Source organism: Notechis scutatus, chromosome Z (genome assembly GCF_049901735.1).
Source record: "Notechis scutatus isolate UNSWTSFEM ecotype Mainland chromosome Z, rNotScu1.2, whole genome shotgun sequence".
NCBI lineage: Eukaryota > Metazoa > Chordata > Lepidosauria > Squamata > Elapidae > Notechis > Notechis scutatus.
This window is the reverse complement of record NC_142025.1, coordinates 134,083,998-134,103,268: the sequence shown is the minus strand read 5'-3', so window position 1 is coordinate 134,103,268 and position 19,271 is coordinate 134,083,998. Positions and strand designations below refer to the sequence as shown.

Genomic DNA, 19,271 nt, shown 5'->3' with positions numbered 1-19,271 from the left:
CATCTTTGCACATAATGTTCTCATGGTGTGCTTCATTCTGCTTTGAAGATGATACAGGAATCTAACTACTAACTGGCTCAAACTCAGCTTGGGAGTTTTATGCTCAGTGGAGATCTCTTTTGGGGCCTCCTCACTGTCCATTGGTTCACTGTGTGAATAGAATATAACAAAATCTCTACCTGAGCCAGGGTAATAATTGGGATCCAATCTTCTTCACACAGCTCCTTGCTTCCTGGGAATAATTTCAAACACCTGATTGAAGGCAAAAGAGAAATTCAGTAAGTTTGGAGAACAAGAAACTGGTATAGTCTATGACAGGAAGATGACAGCATCTTTCAAAACAACTATATTGGAATTTTTTTAGGACAGGAATTTACTTACACCAAAGTAGTATTCAAGAGATGGTGATATCTGAAGCAATTCATTATTCTATGAAGGATAGCACTTTTTCTATAATGGCTTATTCACGTATGGAATTTGTTTCTTGATTTTAAATGATGAAACTCTATGAATATTTTTAAAATAAAACACAATCAAAGGTCAGTTCAATGCCTCTTTCTCTCTGTTTGTAATGCTGATGGATTGAACATATACCAGGTTTCCTGAAATATTATGATTTAGATTCAAAGTAGGCAGCTGTCTGAAATGAACCTGTAGGAGCAGGGGTACAGGAAACAGGGATAACACATACAGTATGCCCTTAAGAAATTTAGCCTCAGCAACAAAAAACATAAAATTAATTAGGGCTGGAAAAACATTTTTTCTGCAGAAAAAATAATGCAATTTGATCATTAAGTGAGGTGATTGCAAAACGAAACATCATGATTTTATTATTTTACTTCAGTTTTCCCTATGCATTGCAGACCAGAAAATTATAAATGTAAGGACTGGTTACAGTTACTTTTTCATCACCGTCATAACTTTGAAAGGTATTTAAACAAAGTGATCATTAAATGAGAACTTCCTGTAAAGGGCTTGATGTATAGGGACCACAGGGAGACATTTAATAGTACTGTAGAAAAGTTTGCTTGTTTGTTTCCCATTTTATTATTTCTATAAATAACACAAGGTGGTGAACGCATCCAATACACTTTTCTCTTTCTATTTTCCTCACAATAACCTTGCGAGGTGGGTTGGGCTGAGGCAGAGTAACCTGCCTAAAGCCATCCAGCAGGTTTCTTTGCCAAAAATAAATGGAAACTTATAAACTAAGGGTCTTCAAACTGGCAAATTTAAGACTTGTGGACTTCAACTCCCAGAATTCCTGAGCTAAAATGACTGGAGGAGGAATTCTGAGAGTTGAAGTCCATAAGTCTTAAAGTTGTCAAGTTTGAAGACTCCTGCTATAAACTAAACTTTCCCTGCCTGACATACTCCAGGTGTGTTTCTATTCATCTACTATAATTATAATTATGTGAGTGGCTTTGGAGAACAGTAAGTTGATCTAAACTAGGGGTCTCCAAACTTGGCAATTTTAAGACTTGTGGATTCAACTCCCAGAATTCCCCAGCCAGCATGGGGAATTGATCCCCAATCTAAACAATGGTCTATCTATTATTGAATTTCTAATACAGAACTTAACAGGGAAAAAAACCTGTGCCTATTGCTGAGATCTCACGTATCTAGAACTGGCTCCTGGCCAAGGTATTTCATGCAGAGAAACTCAAGGAGGGTGAAGCTGATTTTATTTTTAATTATTGCAATGCAGAAGCATTGCAACATTCAACAAGGTGTCTCAATTATTCCAGCAAAACAGCTGGTGAGAGATGGACCCAGAGAGGTCAGAATCATTGAAAGAAGGTTACAGATAATCCCTGACTTACGACCACAATTCAGTCCAAAATTTCCATTGCTAAGCAGGTCAGTTAAGTAAGTTGGGCTTCATTTTACTTTATTTTTTTGCCACAGGTGTAAAGCAAATCACTGCAGTTTGACCTTGCTTGCCAGAAGCCTGTTGTGAAAGTCACAAATGGAGATCACATGATGTTGTAATCATTGTAAATACATGCCAGTTACCAAGCCCCTGAATTTTGCTCATGTTACCTCAGGAATGCTGTGATGGTTCTAATCTAAGCAATCATAAGGCCCCCTTTTCCTGTGCTTTTGTAACTTTGAACAGCCACTAATATATACAGATACAGATTAGCAGAGTTGGAAGTTACCTTGTAGGTCATCTAGTCCAAACCTCCCCCTAAGCAGACCCTACACCATTTTTGACAGACAGCAGTACAGTCTCTTATTGAAGGCTTCCAATGATGATGCTCCCACAATTTCTGAAGGCAAGCTATTCCATTGGCTGATTGTTCTCACTGTCAGAAAATTTCTCCTTATTTCCAGGTTGAATTTCTCCTTGTTTAGTTTCCACCATCATTCCTTATCTGGCCTTCAGGGCTTTGGAAAATAGCTTGACCCCCTCCTCTCTGTGGCAGCCCCTCAAATATTGGAACATTGCTATCATGTCTCCCTGGTCCTTCTCTTCACTAGACTAGCCATGCCCAGTTCCTCAAGTTTTAGTCTCCAGTCCCCTAATCATCCTGGTTGCTCTTCTCTGCACTTTTTCTAGAGTCTCAACATCTTTTTTATAGTGTGGTGACCAAAACCGATGCAGTACTCTAAATGAATAGTTGTAAAGCCAAGGGGGGGGGGACTTTGTTAATTCATACCCCACGCTTAGCATCAACCCATCCTTCCCTACAGCCCCCTCCTCCGAATCTGTATCCCCTGATACCAGCAAACTCTTGGTACGGCATGACCATACCAATCAAGTGTCCTGGGCGGGCGGATCCATAACAACCCACCCGTTCTCCCCTCTCCATTACAAAGAAAATCCAGAGTCCATTACCACTACTCCAAAATGGCCCCGGCTGTTACCCTGCGATGAAGAAGCCCTCCCTTCTTTTCTCAAACCCCTTTCCCCCCACACCATACACATCCCTCCAAATCTCGGGGCTGACGCGCAGCCAGGACTTTGGAGACGCCAAAGGACCTCCGCTAGCCCCGCCGGTGTGCCCAGGCGCTCGGAGCGCGACAGGCTGGGATGTTCGCAGAACTGATCTCGAGGGACGCGGGGATCTTCGAAGCGGAGATGATGCGGGAAAACGTCGAGGGAAGCCTCGACCTGCAACCCTGCCGCCGCTTGAACTTTTTACCTTCCTCGCCAGGGTGGCCGCATCCACAGCGGAGCATCCCAAGTCGGAGCTTCGGGTATGCGAGCAGCGCTGGGGCGCTCCTGCAAAGTGCGGCGTGAAGAGGCGGAGCCGAGGAGGAGCAAAACGGCCTTAAACTGGGAAAGTTGGGGGGAGGGGGGAGGCTGTAAAATCTAAGCGAAAAACCCAGGCGTCTCTACGGCAGTGGCAAAGATCTAGCGCCTAGTTCAGGTACCTCCACAAGTGACTCCCGGCGTGTGGGAATGAGCCATTAAGAATGTAGATCCTAGCACTTCGGCACTATATTTTCCACAGAAGCCGCTTAAAACATCCAGCTTGTCAGAAATCAAGGCAGGCAAGTTAGGCCAGAAGGCTGGCTAAGTGTAGAACCCAGTGTGAAGACGCCTATTTCTTCACAGGATCAAGGAAAGGCAAAACTTCTATTTCTGTACAGAAGCAGAAGAGGACGCCTCTGGGTTACACACCCAAGGAGGGCACCAGAAATCAGGCCGAGTTATTTTTATACAATTTACCACAGAAAAGAGAGAATTGTCATATATTCACACAAAGCAAATCCATCACATGAAACCCGTAATTGATTATTAGTCAATCACACTTCATTCTCATACAAATCGACTACCCTGGGTATGATTTTTGCTATACTAAATGATAAACTTTGCTCACCTCTGGAGCCTTGTCCAGATGCCTCTCACCATTGCTTAAGATAAACATGTCATCTTCCTTGATTTCGGTAACAGGTTAAATATCAAGGGTCCAATCTGTTTATCTATACAGTCAGTCCTCAATTTACAACCATTCATTTAGTGATGTTCAAAGTTACAACAGCACTGAAAAAAAAAATGCTCTTAATGACCATTTTTGATAGATTTGGTCCAGGATAATTTATTGCTAATCTGGTCTTTCAAGTCTTCCAAGAGGGGGGTGGCCATCAGCCCTATAACTGAGTCCACCAACCTTGCTGCCAATTGTCCTTCTCTTTTCTTCCGCTTTTCCCAATGTTGGGACCTTTTCTAGTATCACAGGTTCTTTTATCAGTATTTGCTCTCAAAACTCAGAGGGCCAACACAAGCCCCCTTGGATTTTAGGCAATCCATACCCAAGCACACTACTCCCAGTTCCTTTTCACAGGTTTATTACCACTTCTACTATCTATTACGAATACTAGACTACTGTAATTTGTGATCCCTACTGCCAAAAAATAGTATTTCTGTCTCTTAGCCCTAGGTTTTTCCAGTGGACCTATTTCCACAAGTAACAAAACCACTATCTATCTATCCATCCCACCAGCTGCTTTTCTGAGCTTTTATAGCTGCTGGTTGCTGGGCACTTGAGCTGACTGGGAAGAGATTTTAAAGATGATTTGCTTAATGACCACAGCCAGCAAACCGTTCATAAAATCAGGTGTAACTCAATTACTGTTGGTGACAGAAGTTTCTGTCCCAGTTATGACTGTAAATTGAGGACTACCTGTTATTGCATCATGATGTTGCACACAAGTATAGTACAATTTAGTGCTTCCTAGTGGATTTTGCAACTACTTTTGGAAGCATTAGCAGCAAAAGGAAACCAGGCCACTCAAAAACACAGTGGCTAGACACTATCAAAGTGACACCAGCCAGAGCATAGAACAACTCAAAGAAGCAGTGCAAGATTGGAAGACGTGGAGAGACATGGCCCATAGACTCACCAAGAGTCGGACAGAACGAAATGGATAACATTATCTTCTTCTTCTTCTTCTTCTTCTTCTTCTTCTTCTTCTTCTTCTTCTTCTTCTTCTTCTTCTTCTTCTTCTTCTTCTTCTTCTTCTTCTTCTTCTCCTCCTCCTCCTCCTCCTCCTCCTCCTCCTCCTCCTCCTCCTCCTCCTCCTCCTCCTCCTCCTCCTCCTCCTCCTCCTCCTCCTCCTCCTCCTCCTCCTCCTCCTCCTCCTCCTCCTCCTTCTTCTTCTTCTTCTTCTTCTTCTTCTTCTTCTTCTTCGGGTTTTGCTCCAAGCAGTTACCAAGCCCTAGCCTGCTTTGGTTCCGAAGATAAGCTGGGTAATAGAAGTTCCCAAACCAGCTGAAATCCCCTGCCCTTCCTCCATGTTCTGTTTGCAGTGTGTCAGGACATGCTCAATATATTTTATTTCACTATGGTTTATTGACAAAGCCATAATTGCTAGTTTCCCACACTATGGTAAGCCATAAAGGACATTGTTTACATAATATGCTAAGCCACAGATAAATTACGGTATAGTTAACGTGATGCAAGGCCACAGCCACCATATTCCGAAAGCACTTCATTGATAGAAAAATATTACATAGGCTGAGGCATTAGAGCATCCCCAACAGCCACTGAATCAGGGTGGAGCAAAGCATTTAGCCTGGAAATCATTTGGGAGGAAGCAAAATCTATTAAAGCAAATAAGCAAAAGTTTATCATAGATCAGGGCTCCCCAACCCCTGGTCTATGGACGAGCACTGGTCTGCAGCATGCCAGGAAATAATCGAAGTCCCATCCATGAGATGCAGACAGCATGTGAAACTACAGTCCCTTCCAGTCCAGAGAAAATCGAAGTCCCATCCATGAGATGCAGACAGCATGTGAAACTACGGTCCCTTCCAGTCCAGAGAAAAACCTCTCTCTACAGAACCAGTCCCTGGTGCTCAAAAGGTTGGGGTCCACTGTCATAGATGACTGAAGGCTGAATGGGGAGGGAGGTAAAACTGTTTGTGTATCTATTTAGAAATATGTATTTCTCTTCTCTGTAGGAAGGTAACTAACTGCTTTAACCTGCCTTAAAGGCTCTTGCCCTTATGATGGCCACAGAGGTAGTTTAACTATTGAAGAGGAAACAGATTCATGAAAATCACCTCTAATTGCCTGATAACCCCTATTCAAGGTGAAAAAGCCAGAAAACAGTAAGTTTTTTAGGATGTGACAATGCCATCTGATCATTTCCAGCAATTCAAGAAAAACTGTGAACAAAATTATGGTGCCTTCCTTGGAAGTTTGTGATCCTAGGTTATTTACTTTATTTAGGACTTTCTACGGTATTAAAATCTAATAAATAATAAGCACTGATTATGATGCTCCCTAGTTAGATATTTAAACATCTGCAAGCAAACAACCAAGCTCAGAGAGCACTAAGGATTCCACAGTTCAACCCTGAGCTACAAATATTCTTTTCTGTTATGGAGTCTAATATTTAGCAAGTGTAGTGTAGTTGTTATGGTCTAGTACCGTGTTTCTCATATAATAAGGCTGGGTCTTATTTTTTTTTGAGCCCTGAAAAAATGGCTAGGCCATCTTTTCGGGGGGTGACTTAATTCCCTCCCCTTGCATCTTCGGGCGGGTGGGCAGCGATGGCTTGGATGTTGACCTTGGCGTTGGTGGGGCACTTCGTATCGGGGTCAACGCAGGCAGCACCATATCCGGGTGTGCAACAAAAGTACTTCCTAACGGCAAGCCACCCCACCATTCCCCCCCCATTACGCATGTTTTAATATAGGCCTTAATTTGGGGGGAGGGGCTTAATTTCATTTCATGCCTATAAAACATGCTGGGACTTCCTATTGGGGGAGGCCATATTGTTGGAGAAACAGGGTAGTACTATAGATAGTCCTTAACTTATGACTAAAATTTCTGTTGCTAACTTAATTGAGTTTCACCCTATTTTACCCACCTTTCTTGCCATGGTTAAGTGTTCACTGCAGTTGGTACGTTAATAACACAAGTGAATCTGGCTTCCCCATTAACTTTCCTTGTCAGAAGGTTGCAAAAGGTGATCACGTGACCCAGGAATGTGTCATAAATACAAACCAGTTGCCAAGCATCTTAATTTTGATCATGTGACTATGGGGATGCTGCAATGTGTTATAAGTGTGAAAAACAGGTATAAGTCACTTTTTTCAGTGCTATTATAACTTTGGTCACTAAATGAAGACAAGGACTGCCTGTATAAGACTGGGATTCAATTTCACTTTCAGCTATAGAAGCCCCTTGGCTGATTTTGGGTGAATCGTTCTCTCTCAGCTCAACCTACTTGACAAACAGGGGTGGGATACTACCAGTTCGCACCTATTAACTAGAACTGGTTGTTAATATTCTAAGCAGTTCTGAGAACTGGTTGTTAGAAGAAATTACTGGCCTAATCCTGTATGGAAGGCAGGAAGGAAACATTCTGGTGTTGCTTCCAGAAACTGCCTCTCCGTTAACCCTTATTACATTCTTGGCAGGACTAGACTTCCTGTCTCAGGAACTTCTCTGGGGTTTTTTTCCTCTCCTTTGCTGGTACTTTGCTTCTGTGGAGTGACCATTCAAAGTTACAATGGCACTGAAAAAAGTGACTTATGACCATTTTTCACACTTAAGACTGTTGCAGCATCCCCACAGTCATGAGAGGCCAGGCGAGGAGATGTATGCCTCGATGTGAGTGATATTGAGTTGGCCACGCCCAGCCAATAACATGACCACCAAGCCACATCCACCCAGTCACATGACCATCAACTAAGCCACGCCCACAGAACTGGTTGTTAAAAAATTTGAATCCCACCCCTGCTCACAAAGTTACTGTTTGAGGGAAAAGCTGGAGGAGAGTTCTAAACAAATCCCTCCTTACGTTTTGCAAGTATAGGAATTGCTTTATTTTTTTATTATCTTCAGTCAGTCGACTCCAGGCAATTAAATGAATAGATGTACGTAGTTTTCTTGGCAATATTTTTTGGAAGTAGTACTTAGAACTGAGAAGAATCATGGCCCCAAATTCCCCAGCTGGCTTCATGCCTAAGGCAAGATAAAACTCACAACCACTGTGTCTCAACCTTAGCAACTTTAAAATGTGTGGACTTCCACTCCTGCAATTCCCCAGCCAGCCAATGCTGGTGTGGGAATTCTCAGAATAAAATCCACATGTTTTAAAAGTTGCTAAGGCTGAGAAACACTGTTTTAGCCACTACTCTCAACTATCTCTCAACAGTAAATTCTCTTTTGAGTCAAGCTTAACTCATGAACATACCCGTGCATTTCTTCTAGAAATACTACAGAATAGTTTGTGATTGTTTTCTTCTGAGATGTTTCCACCCCCCATTTCACTTATATCCCTAACATTCCCTTGAAGTCTTCCATCAAAGTACTAAGCAAGTTTATTCCTGTTATGTTTCTGAGACCAGCTGGCCAGAAGGGGCAGTTACTTTGAACCAATTGTAGAAAATTTATCTCTAGAGCAAAGTGATTTCCCCAATCAGAAAATAGCTGCCCTCAAAAAATAACCCAGTATGTCCTGTTTCTTTTCCCAGAGTTTCTAAAAAATTGTGGGGGTAGTTTAGCTTACAGATTTTTAATTTATACTCTGAATGATTCTGGCAGAAACAAAACAGCAGAAATAAACAGATAATAGCAAGTGCAAAATAATATACTTATTTCAAAAAGTTTCAAGCTCCAATTTTCCTCAGTTATGTTTTATTTTTCAAAATATCAGTGTGCTGCAAAATAGGATGCATTTTTAACTCTTTGGGATTTAATATTTCAATCTTATGAATGAAATGAATGGCTGAATGAATTTTAGACTGTTTGATATAGGTTAATGGCCAGGAGTGCAGAGGCTGGGTTCGATTCCACTTTCAGCCACAAAAGTTCACTGGGTGACTTTGGGCAAGGCACTGTCTGTCATCCCAATCCATCTGTCACGGTTGTTGTTGGGAAAAATAGGAGAACATTACCTTAAGAACCTTAAGCATCCCAGTGAATGGCAGAACATAAATCTACTAAATAATTTGAGCCATTACTGTAACACTTTTCCCAAACTAATTCATTGTGGGGATAAATGGGAAGATTTAAGGCAAAGTGCACCATCTTGAATTTCTGCAGGAAAGGTGGCGTATAAGCATCATCCTGTAAACCAATAGGTGGTCTGTATGCTTATGGCCCTGCTTCTGATTGGCTAGTGCTATGTGACTGTACCTTTAAAATGCTGTTGTCCACAGTACAATACATACAAAACTAGAATCTGGTGTAGGCATCTTTAGATAAAAGTATCACTGACCTCCATATATCCTGCCCAAAATGCAGGATGTAGGTGAGATCCTAGTTCCATTCCACTTCCTGTAGCACCACAACTTCACAAGGTCTGTTTTTGACCAAATATTTGCCATCTTTGCATTCAATGTTTGATTCAGTAAAGATGTCTGCATTTGGATTTTATTTTGATTTTTTTTTTAGCCCATTTCTTTAAACTTCAGAAGCATTATTTCTATCATCTAAGGTTTAGCCTTCCCATCCCCCAATTCTGAATTGCAAGCAGTCCCTCCACTTCCATTATCCAGGTCTTTAATAAAAAGATTGGAAAGGACAGGGCCAGGGCTGACTCTTATGGCACTCAATATTGGCAAATACTTTTTGAGTAAAACTTCAAGCCATCTGTTGCATTTATTGGTGATACTATCTAGCTGATGTTTAACTGGCTGGTAATTAATATAGTCTATGCAGCATTGATATGCCCTAATGCCTAACTGTTCAGCTAGTTCTAATCCTAGTTTTAGACTCTTCTAGATTCTAGTTCTAATTTTAATTCTAGGCTGCATTAAGAGAGGGAAAGTTTCAAAATCCCGTGAAGTGATAGCACCACTTTATACTGCACAGGTGAGATAACCTTTGGAATGCTGCTTTTTGTTCACCACACTACAAAAAGATGTTGGAATTCTAGAAAGAATGCAGAGAAGACCATCAAATATGATTAAGGGACTGGAGGGTAAACTATACAACGAATGGTTGTGAGAACTGGAAATATCTGGTTTCATGAAGAGAAGGACCAGGGTTAACATGATAGCAGACTTCCAATATTTGAAAGGCTATCACAGAGGGGGCCATCTTAATCTCCAAAGCACCGGAGGAAAAGAAAAAAAGATGGAAGCTTAACAAAGAGAAATCCAACCTAGAATTAAAGAGAAATGTCCTAATAGTAAGAACAATTAATCAGTGAAACAGCTTGCCTCCAGAAATGCTCATCACTAGAGGTTTTAAAGAAGAGGTTGGATAGCCATTTGTCTGGAATGGTACAGGATCTCCTGATTGAGCAGGGTGCTGGATCTCTAAGGTCCCTTACAACTGTAATTCTGTTCCCTACTGGAAAATGCTACATTTATATTTATTAATCCTTCTTAAACTCCATACATATATGTACAGTACTTTTGGCTTGATAAGATAGGTCTGGAGATCTTTGCCTATATTTTAGGCAAAAAATACCTGGTAGTGAGTGGAGGGTTAGGGTTGAAATTGAAACTCACTTGAAATGAAACTCACATCCCAATTGTCTTTTTCGGACAGCACAAATATTAGGATTGGGATTGGATGGATTTGAATAGAAGCAAAGTCTTGAAGGAGAGAATAAATTACTAAGGAGACAACTGGCAGAGATAAAAACCAAAATGCCTGGGTTAGCTTTACGCATTTGTGCTTAGAAGAGAAGGATCCTAAGAATAGAGATAGATAAGGGACCGCAGGATTTCATCTCAAACAGAGAATTCCTGGCTGGATGCCCAAAAAAATATCATTCCAGAGGAGGGGAAAATATCCTCAAACTTCTGCCAGAATGGGTGTTTGTCTCTTCGCTGGAAGGAGCCACAGCCGGGATACCTTTACTCTACACTCTGGCTTCCTCTATTAGGATTCACGGGCGCTTTAGAAAAGATTGCGCATAAACGAAAGGAATTATTTACCCGGGAACCGCTGTAGCCTGAGCCGGTGGGAGAAACCGCTGCGTTTCCGTCAGGACGTTTTTCGCTGTAACACTCACTCCTCCTCTTTCTCCTCCTCCGCCACCCTCCAGCCTTGCCCACCCACCTCTGATCTAGGTAGATCCTCCACCCTTTAGAGAGATCTTCCTTTCCTTCTCCTCGGGGGTCTTCTTCCCTTCTTTCTTTCTTCCGACTTGCTCTTGAGTTCTCCCTTCTTTTTCTTTAGGACTGGTCCCTCTCTTCTATGAGACACTAAGGGGAGCAGATATCCTGTTCTGTATACACCCCGCCCCGTTATTGATTTTGGTGAGTGGGGGAAAGGTAGGTACCATAAATAGAAGGATTCGTACTCTCTTTCTCCTCACAAAAACCACATCGGTAGCGCTAAACGGGCTTGGAGATGGACGTGGCCGATTTAAACTGATATTGGGAGCCCGGTGCTAACTCTACCAAGTCTTTGGGCGAATAATCAGCTTGGATTCATCTGCCAGGATGTTTTGGCATTGCTTGGCACCGGCTGTGCCTGCTGGGTAGGTGCTCCTAATCTTGGATCCTTTCTTAAAACCATCCTTACCTATAACTGTGCTTTGGATAACTTTGCTGCTCTGTGGAATGTTACTTCGGGATTGCTGCCTGCCCCTGTCGAAGATGTCGTTGCTGTCTTTCTCTTTTTGAGCCTTTCAGGCAGGGGTATGTTCTGCCAGGCACATCCTTACGGAGATCTTGGGTTTGTAATGCTCACGGTTTTAATTGGATCACTGCCTGCCACTGCCAGTTGACTTTGTCATCTTGATAGGTGGCCCAAAGACCTCCCTTGTCTCCTGGACATTACAGTGGCATCCTTCTACAGGATGAGAGCCCAAGGTGCATGGTGGCACCAACTGCACCTTGCTGTGAAATTTAGGTGCAGGGATGAGAGTTGAGAACGGAGATATTGGAATACCACCCAAGCAGGGTAAGTTTAGAGCCTGTTTAATTCCATCTACATATGGGTATTACCGTTATTTGGGAGAGAAAGGTGAAGTGCATGGACTTCTGCCAAAACCATTCTGTGGAATTTAATAAGCCAGTCCTCAGGCTACATATGATACCAAGGCTAGAAAAAAAAGTTGTTGCAAATGCTAATTGGAGGGATAGCAACTGGCATGTAATATTCAAGGAGGAGAATCATGGTTGTGGAAATTGGCTTGTCCCAAAAATGGGGGATCTAAGATCCATTTATCCTGCAAGTTCTGCTATGTAGCTCTTTACTTCTTCCAATCTGTTCAATCCTCAACTGCCACTGGACATTTCTTCTTTAAGCATTATAAATCAAATACTGAGCTTCCATGTTCAGAAGCAGTTTAACTTTGAACACTAAAGGAAGACTGCTGCTTTTGTGATTTCCTCAGCAAACTTCCCAAAGCATCTGGTTGGCTAAGTTGGAAATGAAAATCTTCAAACTGAGAAGAAAACACATAATCACAAATTTAAGAAAATCTGAGCACTCCACTTTCCAACTGCTGCTTCCAAACAAAAACCCAGGCATCCTTATCAGGAACTCCTTGCTATTTCCCTAAAGGTTTTTAAATATTGCTACATGCACCACATTTCACTAAGTTATTTTTTTTGGAATTCGTGTGAAATGTTGATGTATTAACCAGTATATATTCCTTGAAAACCAGGATAACTTTTTTTCTGCATTTCTTAATCTTTTTCATCCTTTCCTTAATAATAGAGAGAGGTGGGATTTGTTTTGTTTTATGTTTTACCCTTTGGGTCAGTGTTGATTCCTGGCAACTGCCCTACAGAGACAAATCCCTGCATTTTTCTGGACAATATTTCAAAATGTCTTGCCAATGCCTGCTTCCTGTGGCTGAGAGAAAGCGACTGGCACAAATTCACCTGCTAGCTTTGCCCCTAAAGCAGGAGTAAAACTCATAATCTTTCCATTTCTAGCCTTATACTTTAACCACCTCACCAAATAGCCTCATAGTAATAGGAGTAGGAGAAGTAGTGGTTTGATTAATTAAGAAATTATAACTTTACAAGTTATAGTATATATAATGTCTCTTGCCTCATTCTGAAGACCAGATTTCCCATATTTGAACCTTGCAAATGCACTGGTTTACGAAGCATATCAGAGCCAAGATAATCATTGGGTTGGCATCTTAGTTAGAATATTGGACTTACTCTGGCTTTGTCCTGACCCATCATTGCTGTTCTTACATTCTTATGTGTTAACGCATCTGGAAGGTGCCAAATTGAAGAAGGCTTGTTGGAATTGATTAATTCTCATCATGTTAGCCTGCCCTAGCCTAGTCAATCTTTATTGAGATCTCTTGTTTTGCACCTCTTCTGTTATTGTTGACATGAATTTTACACATCTGTTATATGGTCCAGATTTTAAAGGGCAAAATCTGGCCCTTTAAATGGACAGAGATGATGAGCATTAAGATAATGTTTATTAAATACAGAAAATACATAGGTATTATTTAGAGTTTGATCAGGAGTCTTGATGTTTGTAGTGTTCGTAAATGTTTTGTTCAGCTGTTAGGTACACAGATTTCCCAGAATTCTGCTGAATAACATTGCTAAGGGAAGTGAAACAAGGCAAGGTCAGTTACTTTGCTACCAGCTAAAATAGTTGCCACTATACAGAATCCATGTTTCCAGATCTAGTGTGTCCAGTAGGCCTTTAATAATTAAGTATGCATAGGATTGCAGTCTTGCTAGCCCTATCAATTGGGACTGCAAACTTTACATATCACCAAAGAAACAATAAATTGCAGTTTTGTAGCCTAATCCTGTGCTTTTTCATTCAAAGATAAATTGACATTTAAGCTGAGAAAATCAGGTTTTGAAATGTAACATGCAAAATATTAAAATGAAATAGCAGAGTTGGATTTATTGCCAAATCAAGTGTTCCTTAGATGCCTTAGATTGTAATAATAAAGGTACTTAGCTGGAGTAATCTCCCTGAAGAGAATAATATCCACTTCTAACTAGACATGCACAGTCTTGGGATGTCACTGGATTAATGGCTGAAAAGTTTAATTAACAAGGCATAAAACACCATCCAAATTACCCTGCTAAACATCATTAGCAGAATAGGTACTCTTAAACAGCCTGGATTTAAATACAAAAAATGCTAAATACAAATGAAAAATGGTTCCGAAAGACTCTGTGAGGCAAAATTTATTAATTCTGTATTTAATTCCGCTCTGCTCCAAAGAGAACAATTGAGCAGAATATCTTAAGCTATATATCATCTGGTGATGACATAACTTGTCATGCCACCATTGACAGCAAGGAAAGAAAATACTCACTTCTGCTCTGAGCCATAACTTGATGCAGCTTTGGTTTGATGAATAAAGTACAATTGGCTGAGATCACCACTCTAAGCCAAGTCCAAACAATATTATTATGGCTTATTTGTGTGAGATATGTATTCAGTCTGAGAACCTATCCAATCATAATGTAGCATTTTCTTCACCCATTCCAAAAGACACCTGTATTAAGATGCTAATTTCATTCACTTAAACTGCTTAATTTTGGATATTTGAATGTCAGCCACAACTGTTCAGCTTGTTGACATGGCTATTTAATTAAAATTTAACAGTTCTACTCTTGAAAAGTTTGGGCTGTTTCTATATGGTTGTTTTTTTTAAAAAAAACGTATTAACAAATCATTACATTGCATAAGTTAATTGCTGCAGTTGCTTTTTTTTTTTTACAGACTTGGTACTGTGCCCCAAGGAAATCAGTCATATACTCATACAAAACTTATGGAGCTGCAGAGACATCCCAAATCTATAAGGGATCCTCATAAATTATCAGAAACATTGGATTGCCTGCAAGAATCCAAAAGCAATGTGGGACAGCACATCAAGCTGAACTTGGGAGTTGAGGGAGAGGATGTCCATTCTTCACCTCCTAAACTCTCTCGGCCACCAGCACCTTCTCCTAGCGGCACCCTTGTTCAGAGTTTAAATGGCTTACCAGGAGCAGACAGGCAGGTACATGCTCCAGGTGTGACCACAACAGGCCTCGACCAAGGAGAAACCTCTAGACTAGGGCATTACCTGTTGATTGACAGTCAGGGGCTGCCATACACTGTACTGGTGGAAGAGGGAGTGGGGACAGCAGGGGGCCCTGAAGGAGGTGGGACTGGGGGGACCTTGCGCAAGGTATACAGCTGCCCTGTGTGCTTGCGAACATTCGAGTACCTGTCTTACCTGCAACGCCACAGCATTACTCATTCAGAAAGCAAGCCCCACATCTGCCGAGCATGTGGCAAAGCTTTCAAGCGCACTTCCCACTTGGAGCGCCATAAGTACACCCATTCGGGCCGGAAGCCTCATCAGTGCCCCATCTGTCAGCGCCGTTTCCGTGACTCTGGGGAGCTCTCCCATCACCAGCGGGTGCACACTGGTGAGCGGCCCTACCAGTGTGAAGCGTGCCACATGCGCTTCGGGGAACGCAACACCCTCCAGAGGCATATCCGCCGGAAGCATCGCCTGCAGCTCCTCCCCACGCCGTAAAGACTGGTCTTTGTGGTGACTTAATTTGGCCTGAAGACCTATCTAGGAAAGTGTCGTCCAGGCTCTGCTAACTTCCATGCATGCAATGGTAATTCTAGCTTGCTTAAATCTGCCTGGGCTTTATTGATCCAACATTTCCACATCAGTCAACACAATTGCAACTATTTTGTTCCATAGGAAAAACTGGAGTGGAGAATTTCTACCCAGTGTGCTAAAAATTAGCAGGCATGCTGAAAGCAGCTTGCCAAGATTTGGCATGGTCCTCTTCTACTTTCTCTTGCCAATGAGGACCTGGTATGATATTTTATAGATACTAGAGTGTATCATGCCTATATATTCCTCCCCACCCCCCAGTCAGGAAGATCCTTTCCTTCTGCTTTGTTCCCAAGCATCATTGTTACTATTGCCCATATGGGTAGTGCACACCTAGCATGGATACAATGGCTGAACATCACTTCTCTACTACATGCAGCATAGTGGGGTTGCATTTAGCCTGGCTACAGTGTTCTGGCAGGAGCCGTTTCTCGTGCCAGGCCTAAATGGCAGGGGGGACTCCAACAGGCACTGTGTAGATTTACCCATACTGCATAAACACTGCCTTTATTATCTATGCCCCAAAGGCCTGTTTATCAGATAGACCAACATTGCATGCCTATTAATAATGCATCTGTAGACCTGGTATTGAAATCTACCGCCCGTAAGCCTGAAGTAGGCCTCCCTTTCCATATATTGCTTGACCCACAAATAGCCTGGTGGAAAACTAGGGCCTTCCTATCCATTCTAGAGTTTGTATCAAGAGTCCCAACTGGTGTGGTAAGAGATGCCAAATTGGGCAGCTATGAGGATATCCTTTTCTTCTACATAGGATTTCAAAGATAACAGAGTTTTTGTCCAAGTGAATGATAAAAGAGGCTGGGGGAAATGTCAACTACATTTCATAGTTCCTGGAAAACAAGGATCTGGCTCCATGATAATGTGTAAGTACAAAAAAAGTGAGGGAAGGTGTTCTCTTAGAGTCCCTTGGGTGCTGCTTTTGGAATAGCTGAAATTAGGAGGAATTTGTTTGGTTATTGAGCCTCCCTCCACTGTTCCTCTCAAAATTCAAGCACAGTTTTAAGACATCTCTACTTTTTTTTTACAAGCATAAAAATCCAGTGTGGGAATTGGGGCAGAAAGGATAAAATATGGGATATTCCTTTACTGTCTGATTTGAGCACTCTCTTATTTTGAAATCCCCAATTGTTTTCCAGCTAAAATTGGTATTTCAGAATCCCTTCCCAAAGATTTTTAGTTCACACTTCAAATAGTTTAGTAAGGTAGCCCTCAACGATCATAACTGAGCCCAAAATTTATACGGTCAAGTGAGACATTTGTTAAGTGAGTTTTGTCCTCATTTTATGACCTTTCTTGCCACAATTGTTAAGTGAATCTACTGCAGTTGGTAAATTAGTAACCCAGTTAAGTGAATCTGGCTTCCCTGTTAACTTTGCTTGTCAGAATATCGCAAAAGGGGAACACATGACCCCGGGATTCAGCAACAGTCATAAATATGAACCAGTTGCCAAGCATCTAAATTTTGATCACGTGAACATGGGGATGCTGCAAAGGTGGTAACAATGAAAAACAGTCATAAGTCACATTTTTTAGTGCCATTGTAACTTTGGTCACTAAATGAATTATTGTTAAGTTGAGAACTACCAGTACTTCAACTGTTCCCTTATCAGGTCTAGTCCAATTTTTAAAAAAATTCAAATTAAATGGTGCCATTTTAATCCTGCTTTCCAGATAATTTTGGGCCAAAACTGGTAAAGTCTTGAGTTTACCTCTGAATTAGTATTAGCATCCAATTTCCTTATGCTGGCTGGGAAATCCCATACATTTTTATTTTGCTGATGTTGAGAAACACTGTTGTAATTCCAGGATAATAACAAAAAAAAAAACCTTCCCACTTGAGCTCAACCACCATATGTGGATTGTAAAATCCAGATGACCACAATACTGCAGCAAGAATATTTATACTGTCATCTAATTGTTGACTGTACTACTGCAGTCCTGATAGGGTAGTTCTAAGATTGGTTTTGGAGAAATATGTGATGCTGTGGTTTCCTACAATGTTTTCACAGGTTTTAGGGTCTGTTTCCTTGGTAGTGTGATGAATGTGATGTGAGGCTGGGGGGGGAATAAGCAGGAAAGACTGTTACGCAGACATGTGTTGCAAGGTGTCAGATGGACTGGAATGCAGTCAGGGAGATGCTGTGGCCACATTTCCTCTACTTAATGTTGTATATTTGACTTACGTCTGTTTTTGCTCTCTTTTTAATTAAAAACAATTCTCTGGGGTTCTGGTTCATTTTCTTGTGCTGTTCAAATAAAGTCATACTGTGTTATCTCTGTCTTGTTGATCTGTTGCATAGAAGTGAGCCTTTTGGGTGTGGGTGGGCAGAAAATATAAAATCATGCGTTTGGAAGGGGCCTTGGAGGATGTCTAGTCTATCTCCCTGATCAAGCAGGAGATCTTATGCCATTTCGGCTGCCCAATTTCTTCTTGAAAACCTCCAGCAATTGAGCACCCACAACTTCAGGACACAAGCCCTTCCCCTGATTAATTGTTCTCACTGTCAGGAAATTTCTGCTTAGTTCCAGGTTGGATCTCTCTTTAATGAACTTCACCTGTTACTTTTTTGTTCTGTCCTCAGGTACTTTGGAGAATACTTGATCCCCTCTTCTCTGTGACATCCCCTCAAGGACTGCAAGACAGCTGTCATGTCACCCTTAATCCTCTTTGTTAGACTAGATATCCACAACTGTTCATCATACTGTTGCCATCAAGTAATTTGGATTTTTGCATCTCAGCTAAGGTTACCCTACTCTGCACAATTAACTTTGCTAAAGGTGCAGGAAAACAGGTGTTCTCTTAACTTTTGCTATATTTATTGCACTATGAAGGTCTCTGTTGAGCTATCAGATGTGAGTTCTGAAAATCCAAACCACCATTCGATGATGAAAGAGAACTACATTTGTAGGCCTATTTTTTTGATCAAGTGGTGATCCTCCGACTTGCTGCAACATAACTCTAACGTAGAAATTTCAATCCTAGAAGAATTTTAGTGTTGGAAGTTAAAACCCACTCCTCTCCTAGGAAAATGAAATATTTTAGGATATACTAAAAAGGCAAGCTATTTCCCCTAAAAAGAAAAGTAGAAACTCACGGAGGCAGAAACTCAGACACACTCCCTACCTTTGCTAATGGACCATTACTCTGGCCTGGGCCAGTCTTTTACATAACAAAGATCTACTCCAGGTAAAGGCATAATAGGAATTGCCCAAAGCCCTTTCATTACATCATCATCCAGTAAGGCTCAACCAAACCTGGGACTCAGGACAGTCTACGGCAGAGGTCTCAAAACTTGGCAACTTTAAGACTTGTGGACTTCAACTGGCTGGATAATTCCGGGAGTTGAAGTCCACAAGTCTTAAAGTTGCCAAGTTTGGGGACCCCTGGCCTACAGATTTGCCCTTGCATGGCCCCATGGGAACCTGACAACCAATCAGAATACAAGTTCAAATCCAAATCCCAACAGAGGGCATAAAACCAAGGGACTCTCAGCATCCTTTTTTTTCTGCCCAGGAACCCATCCTGTTCATCAATAAACCATTTTTCCAAGCAGCGACCATGTTTCCAGTGTCTTTCTTCCCCACTTGGAACTGAACCCAGAAGGATACATTTGGATTCAACTGTAATTCACCTTGCATTATTGTTCCACTGAAGAATACAGAATTCTGGGAGTTGAAGTCCATAAGTCTTAAAGTTGGCAAGGTTGGGCATCCCTGATTTAACCTAAACATAATGAGAGAGGGTGTGTGTGTGTGTG

General features: G+C 41.5%; 2 protein-coding genes across 9 annotated transcripts in view; one reads left to right on the top strand and one right to left on the bottom strand.

Annotated features, from left to right (window-relative positions):
• The window catches only part of CCDC106 (coiled-coil domain containing 106), a 49,396-nt gene that overhangs the window by 9,279 nt on the left and 20,846 nt on the right, over positions 1 to 19,271 (bottom strand). Inside the window, exons 1-3 of one of the 4 annotated variants that reach the window (XM_087946343.1) lie at positions 3,150 to 3,235; positions 382 to 505; positions 180 to 252 (exon numbers count right to left, since the gene is read on the bottom strand). In XM_087946343.1, the coding sequence (XP_087802469.1) occupies positions 180 to 252; positions 382 to 425 (117 nt within the window). In that variant the 5' untranslated portion in view covers positions 426 to 505; positions 3,150 to 3,235. Of the gene's footprint in view, positions 1 to 179; positions 253 to 381; positions 506 to 3,149; positions 3,241 to 10,858; positions 10,905 to 19,271 lie in introns of those variants that run through there. The other 3 variants (XM_087946346.1, XM_087946344.1, XM_087946345.1) reach the window with 3 other exon arrangements.
• Positions 10,934 to 19,067, top strand: LOC113421822 (uncharacterized). Of its 5 annotated transcripts, XR_015745789.1 has the most exons (4): positions 10,934 to 10,993; positions 11,103 to 11,197; positions 14,595 to 15,487; positions 18,096 to 19,067. XR_015745789.1 is itself a non-coding variant. In XM_087946347.1 (3 exons), the coding sequence occupies exon 3, from the start codon at positions 14,644 to 14,646 to the stop codon at positions 15,397 to 15,399; it is 756 nt and encodes a 251-aa protein (XP_087802473.1). In that variant the 5' UTR covers positions 10,949 to 11,406; positions 11,673 to 11,831; positions 14,595 to 14,643; the 3' UTR covers positions 15,400 to 17,783. The 5 variants fall into 5 exon arrangements, 2 of the variants coding, with proteins under 2 accessions (XP_087802473.1, XP_026538209.1); XR_015745787.1 differs by having other exon boundaries at positions 10,949 to 11,406; XR_015745788.1 differs by having other exon boundaries at positions 10,949 to 11,831.

What these genes read in the sequence shown, in the direction of transcription:
- LOC113421822 (XM_026682424.2), top strand. Translation starts at nt 11,369, where the DNA reads ATGTTTTGGCATTGCTTGGCACCGGCTGTGCCTGCTGG. An exon ending in GCACCGGCTGTGCCTGCTGG is followed by an intron (nt 11,407 to 14,594) that starts GTAGGTGCTCCT and finishes TTTTTTTTACAG; the next exon opens with ACTTGGTACTGTGCCCCAAG.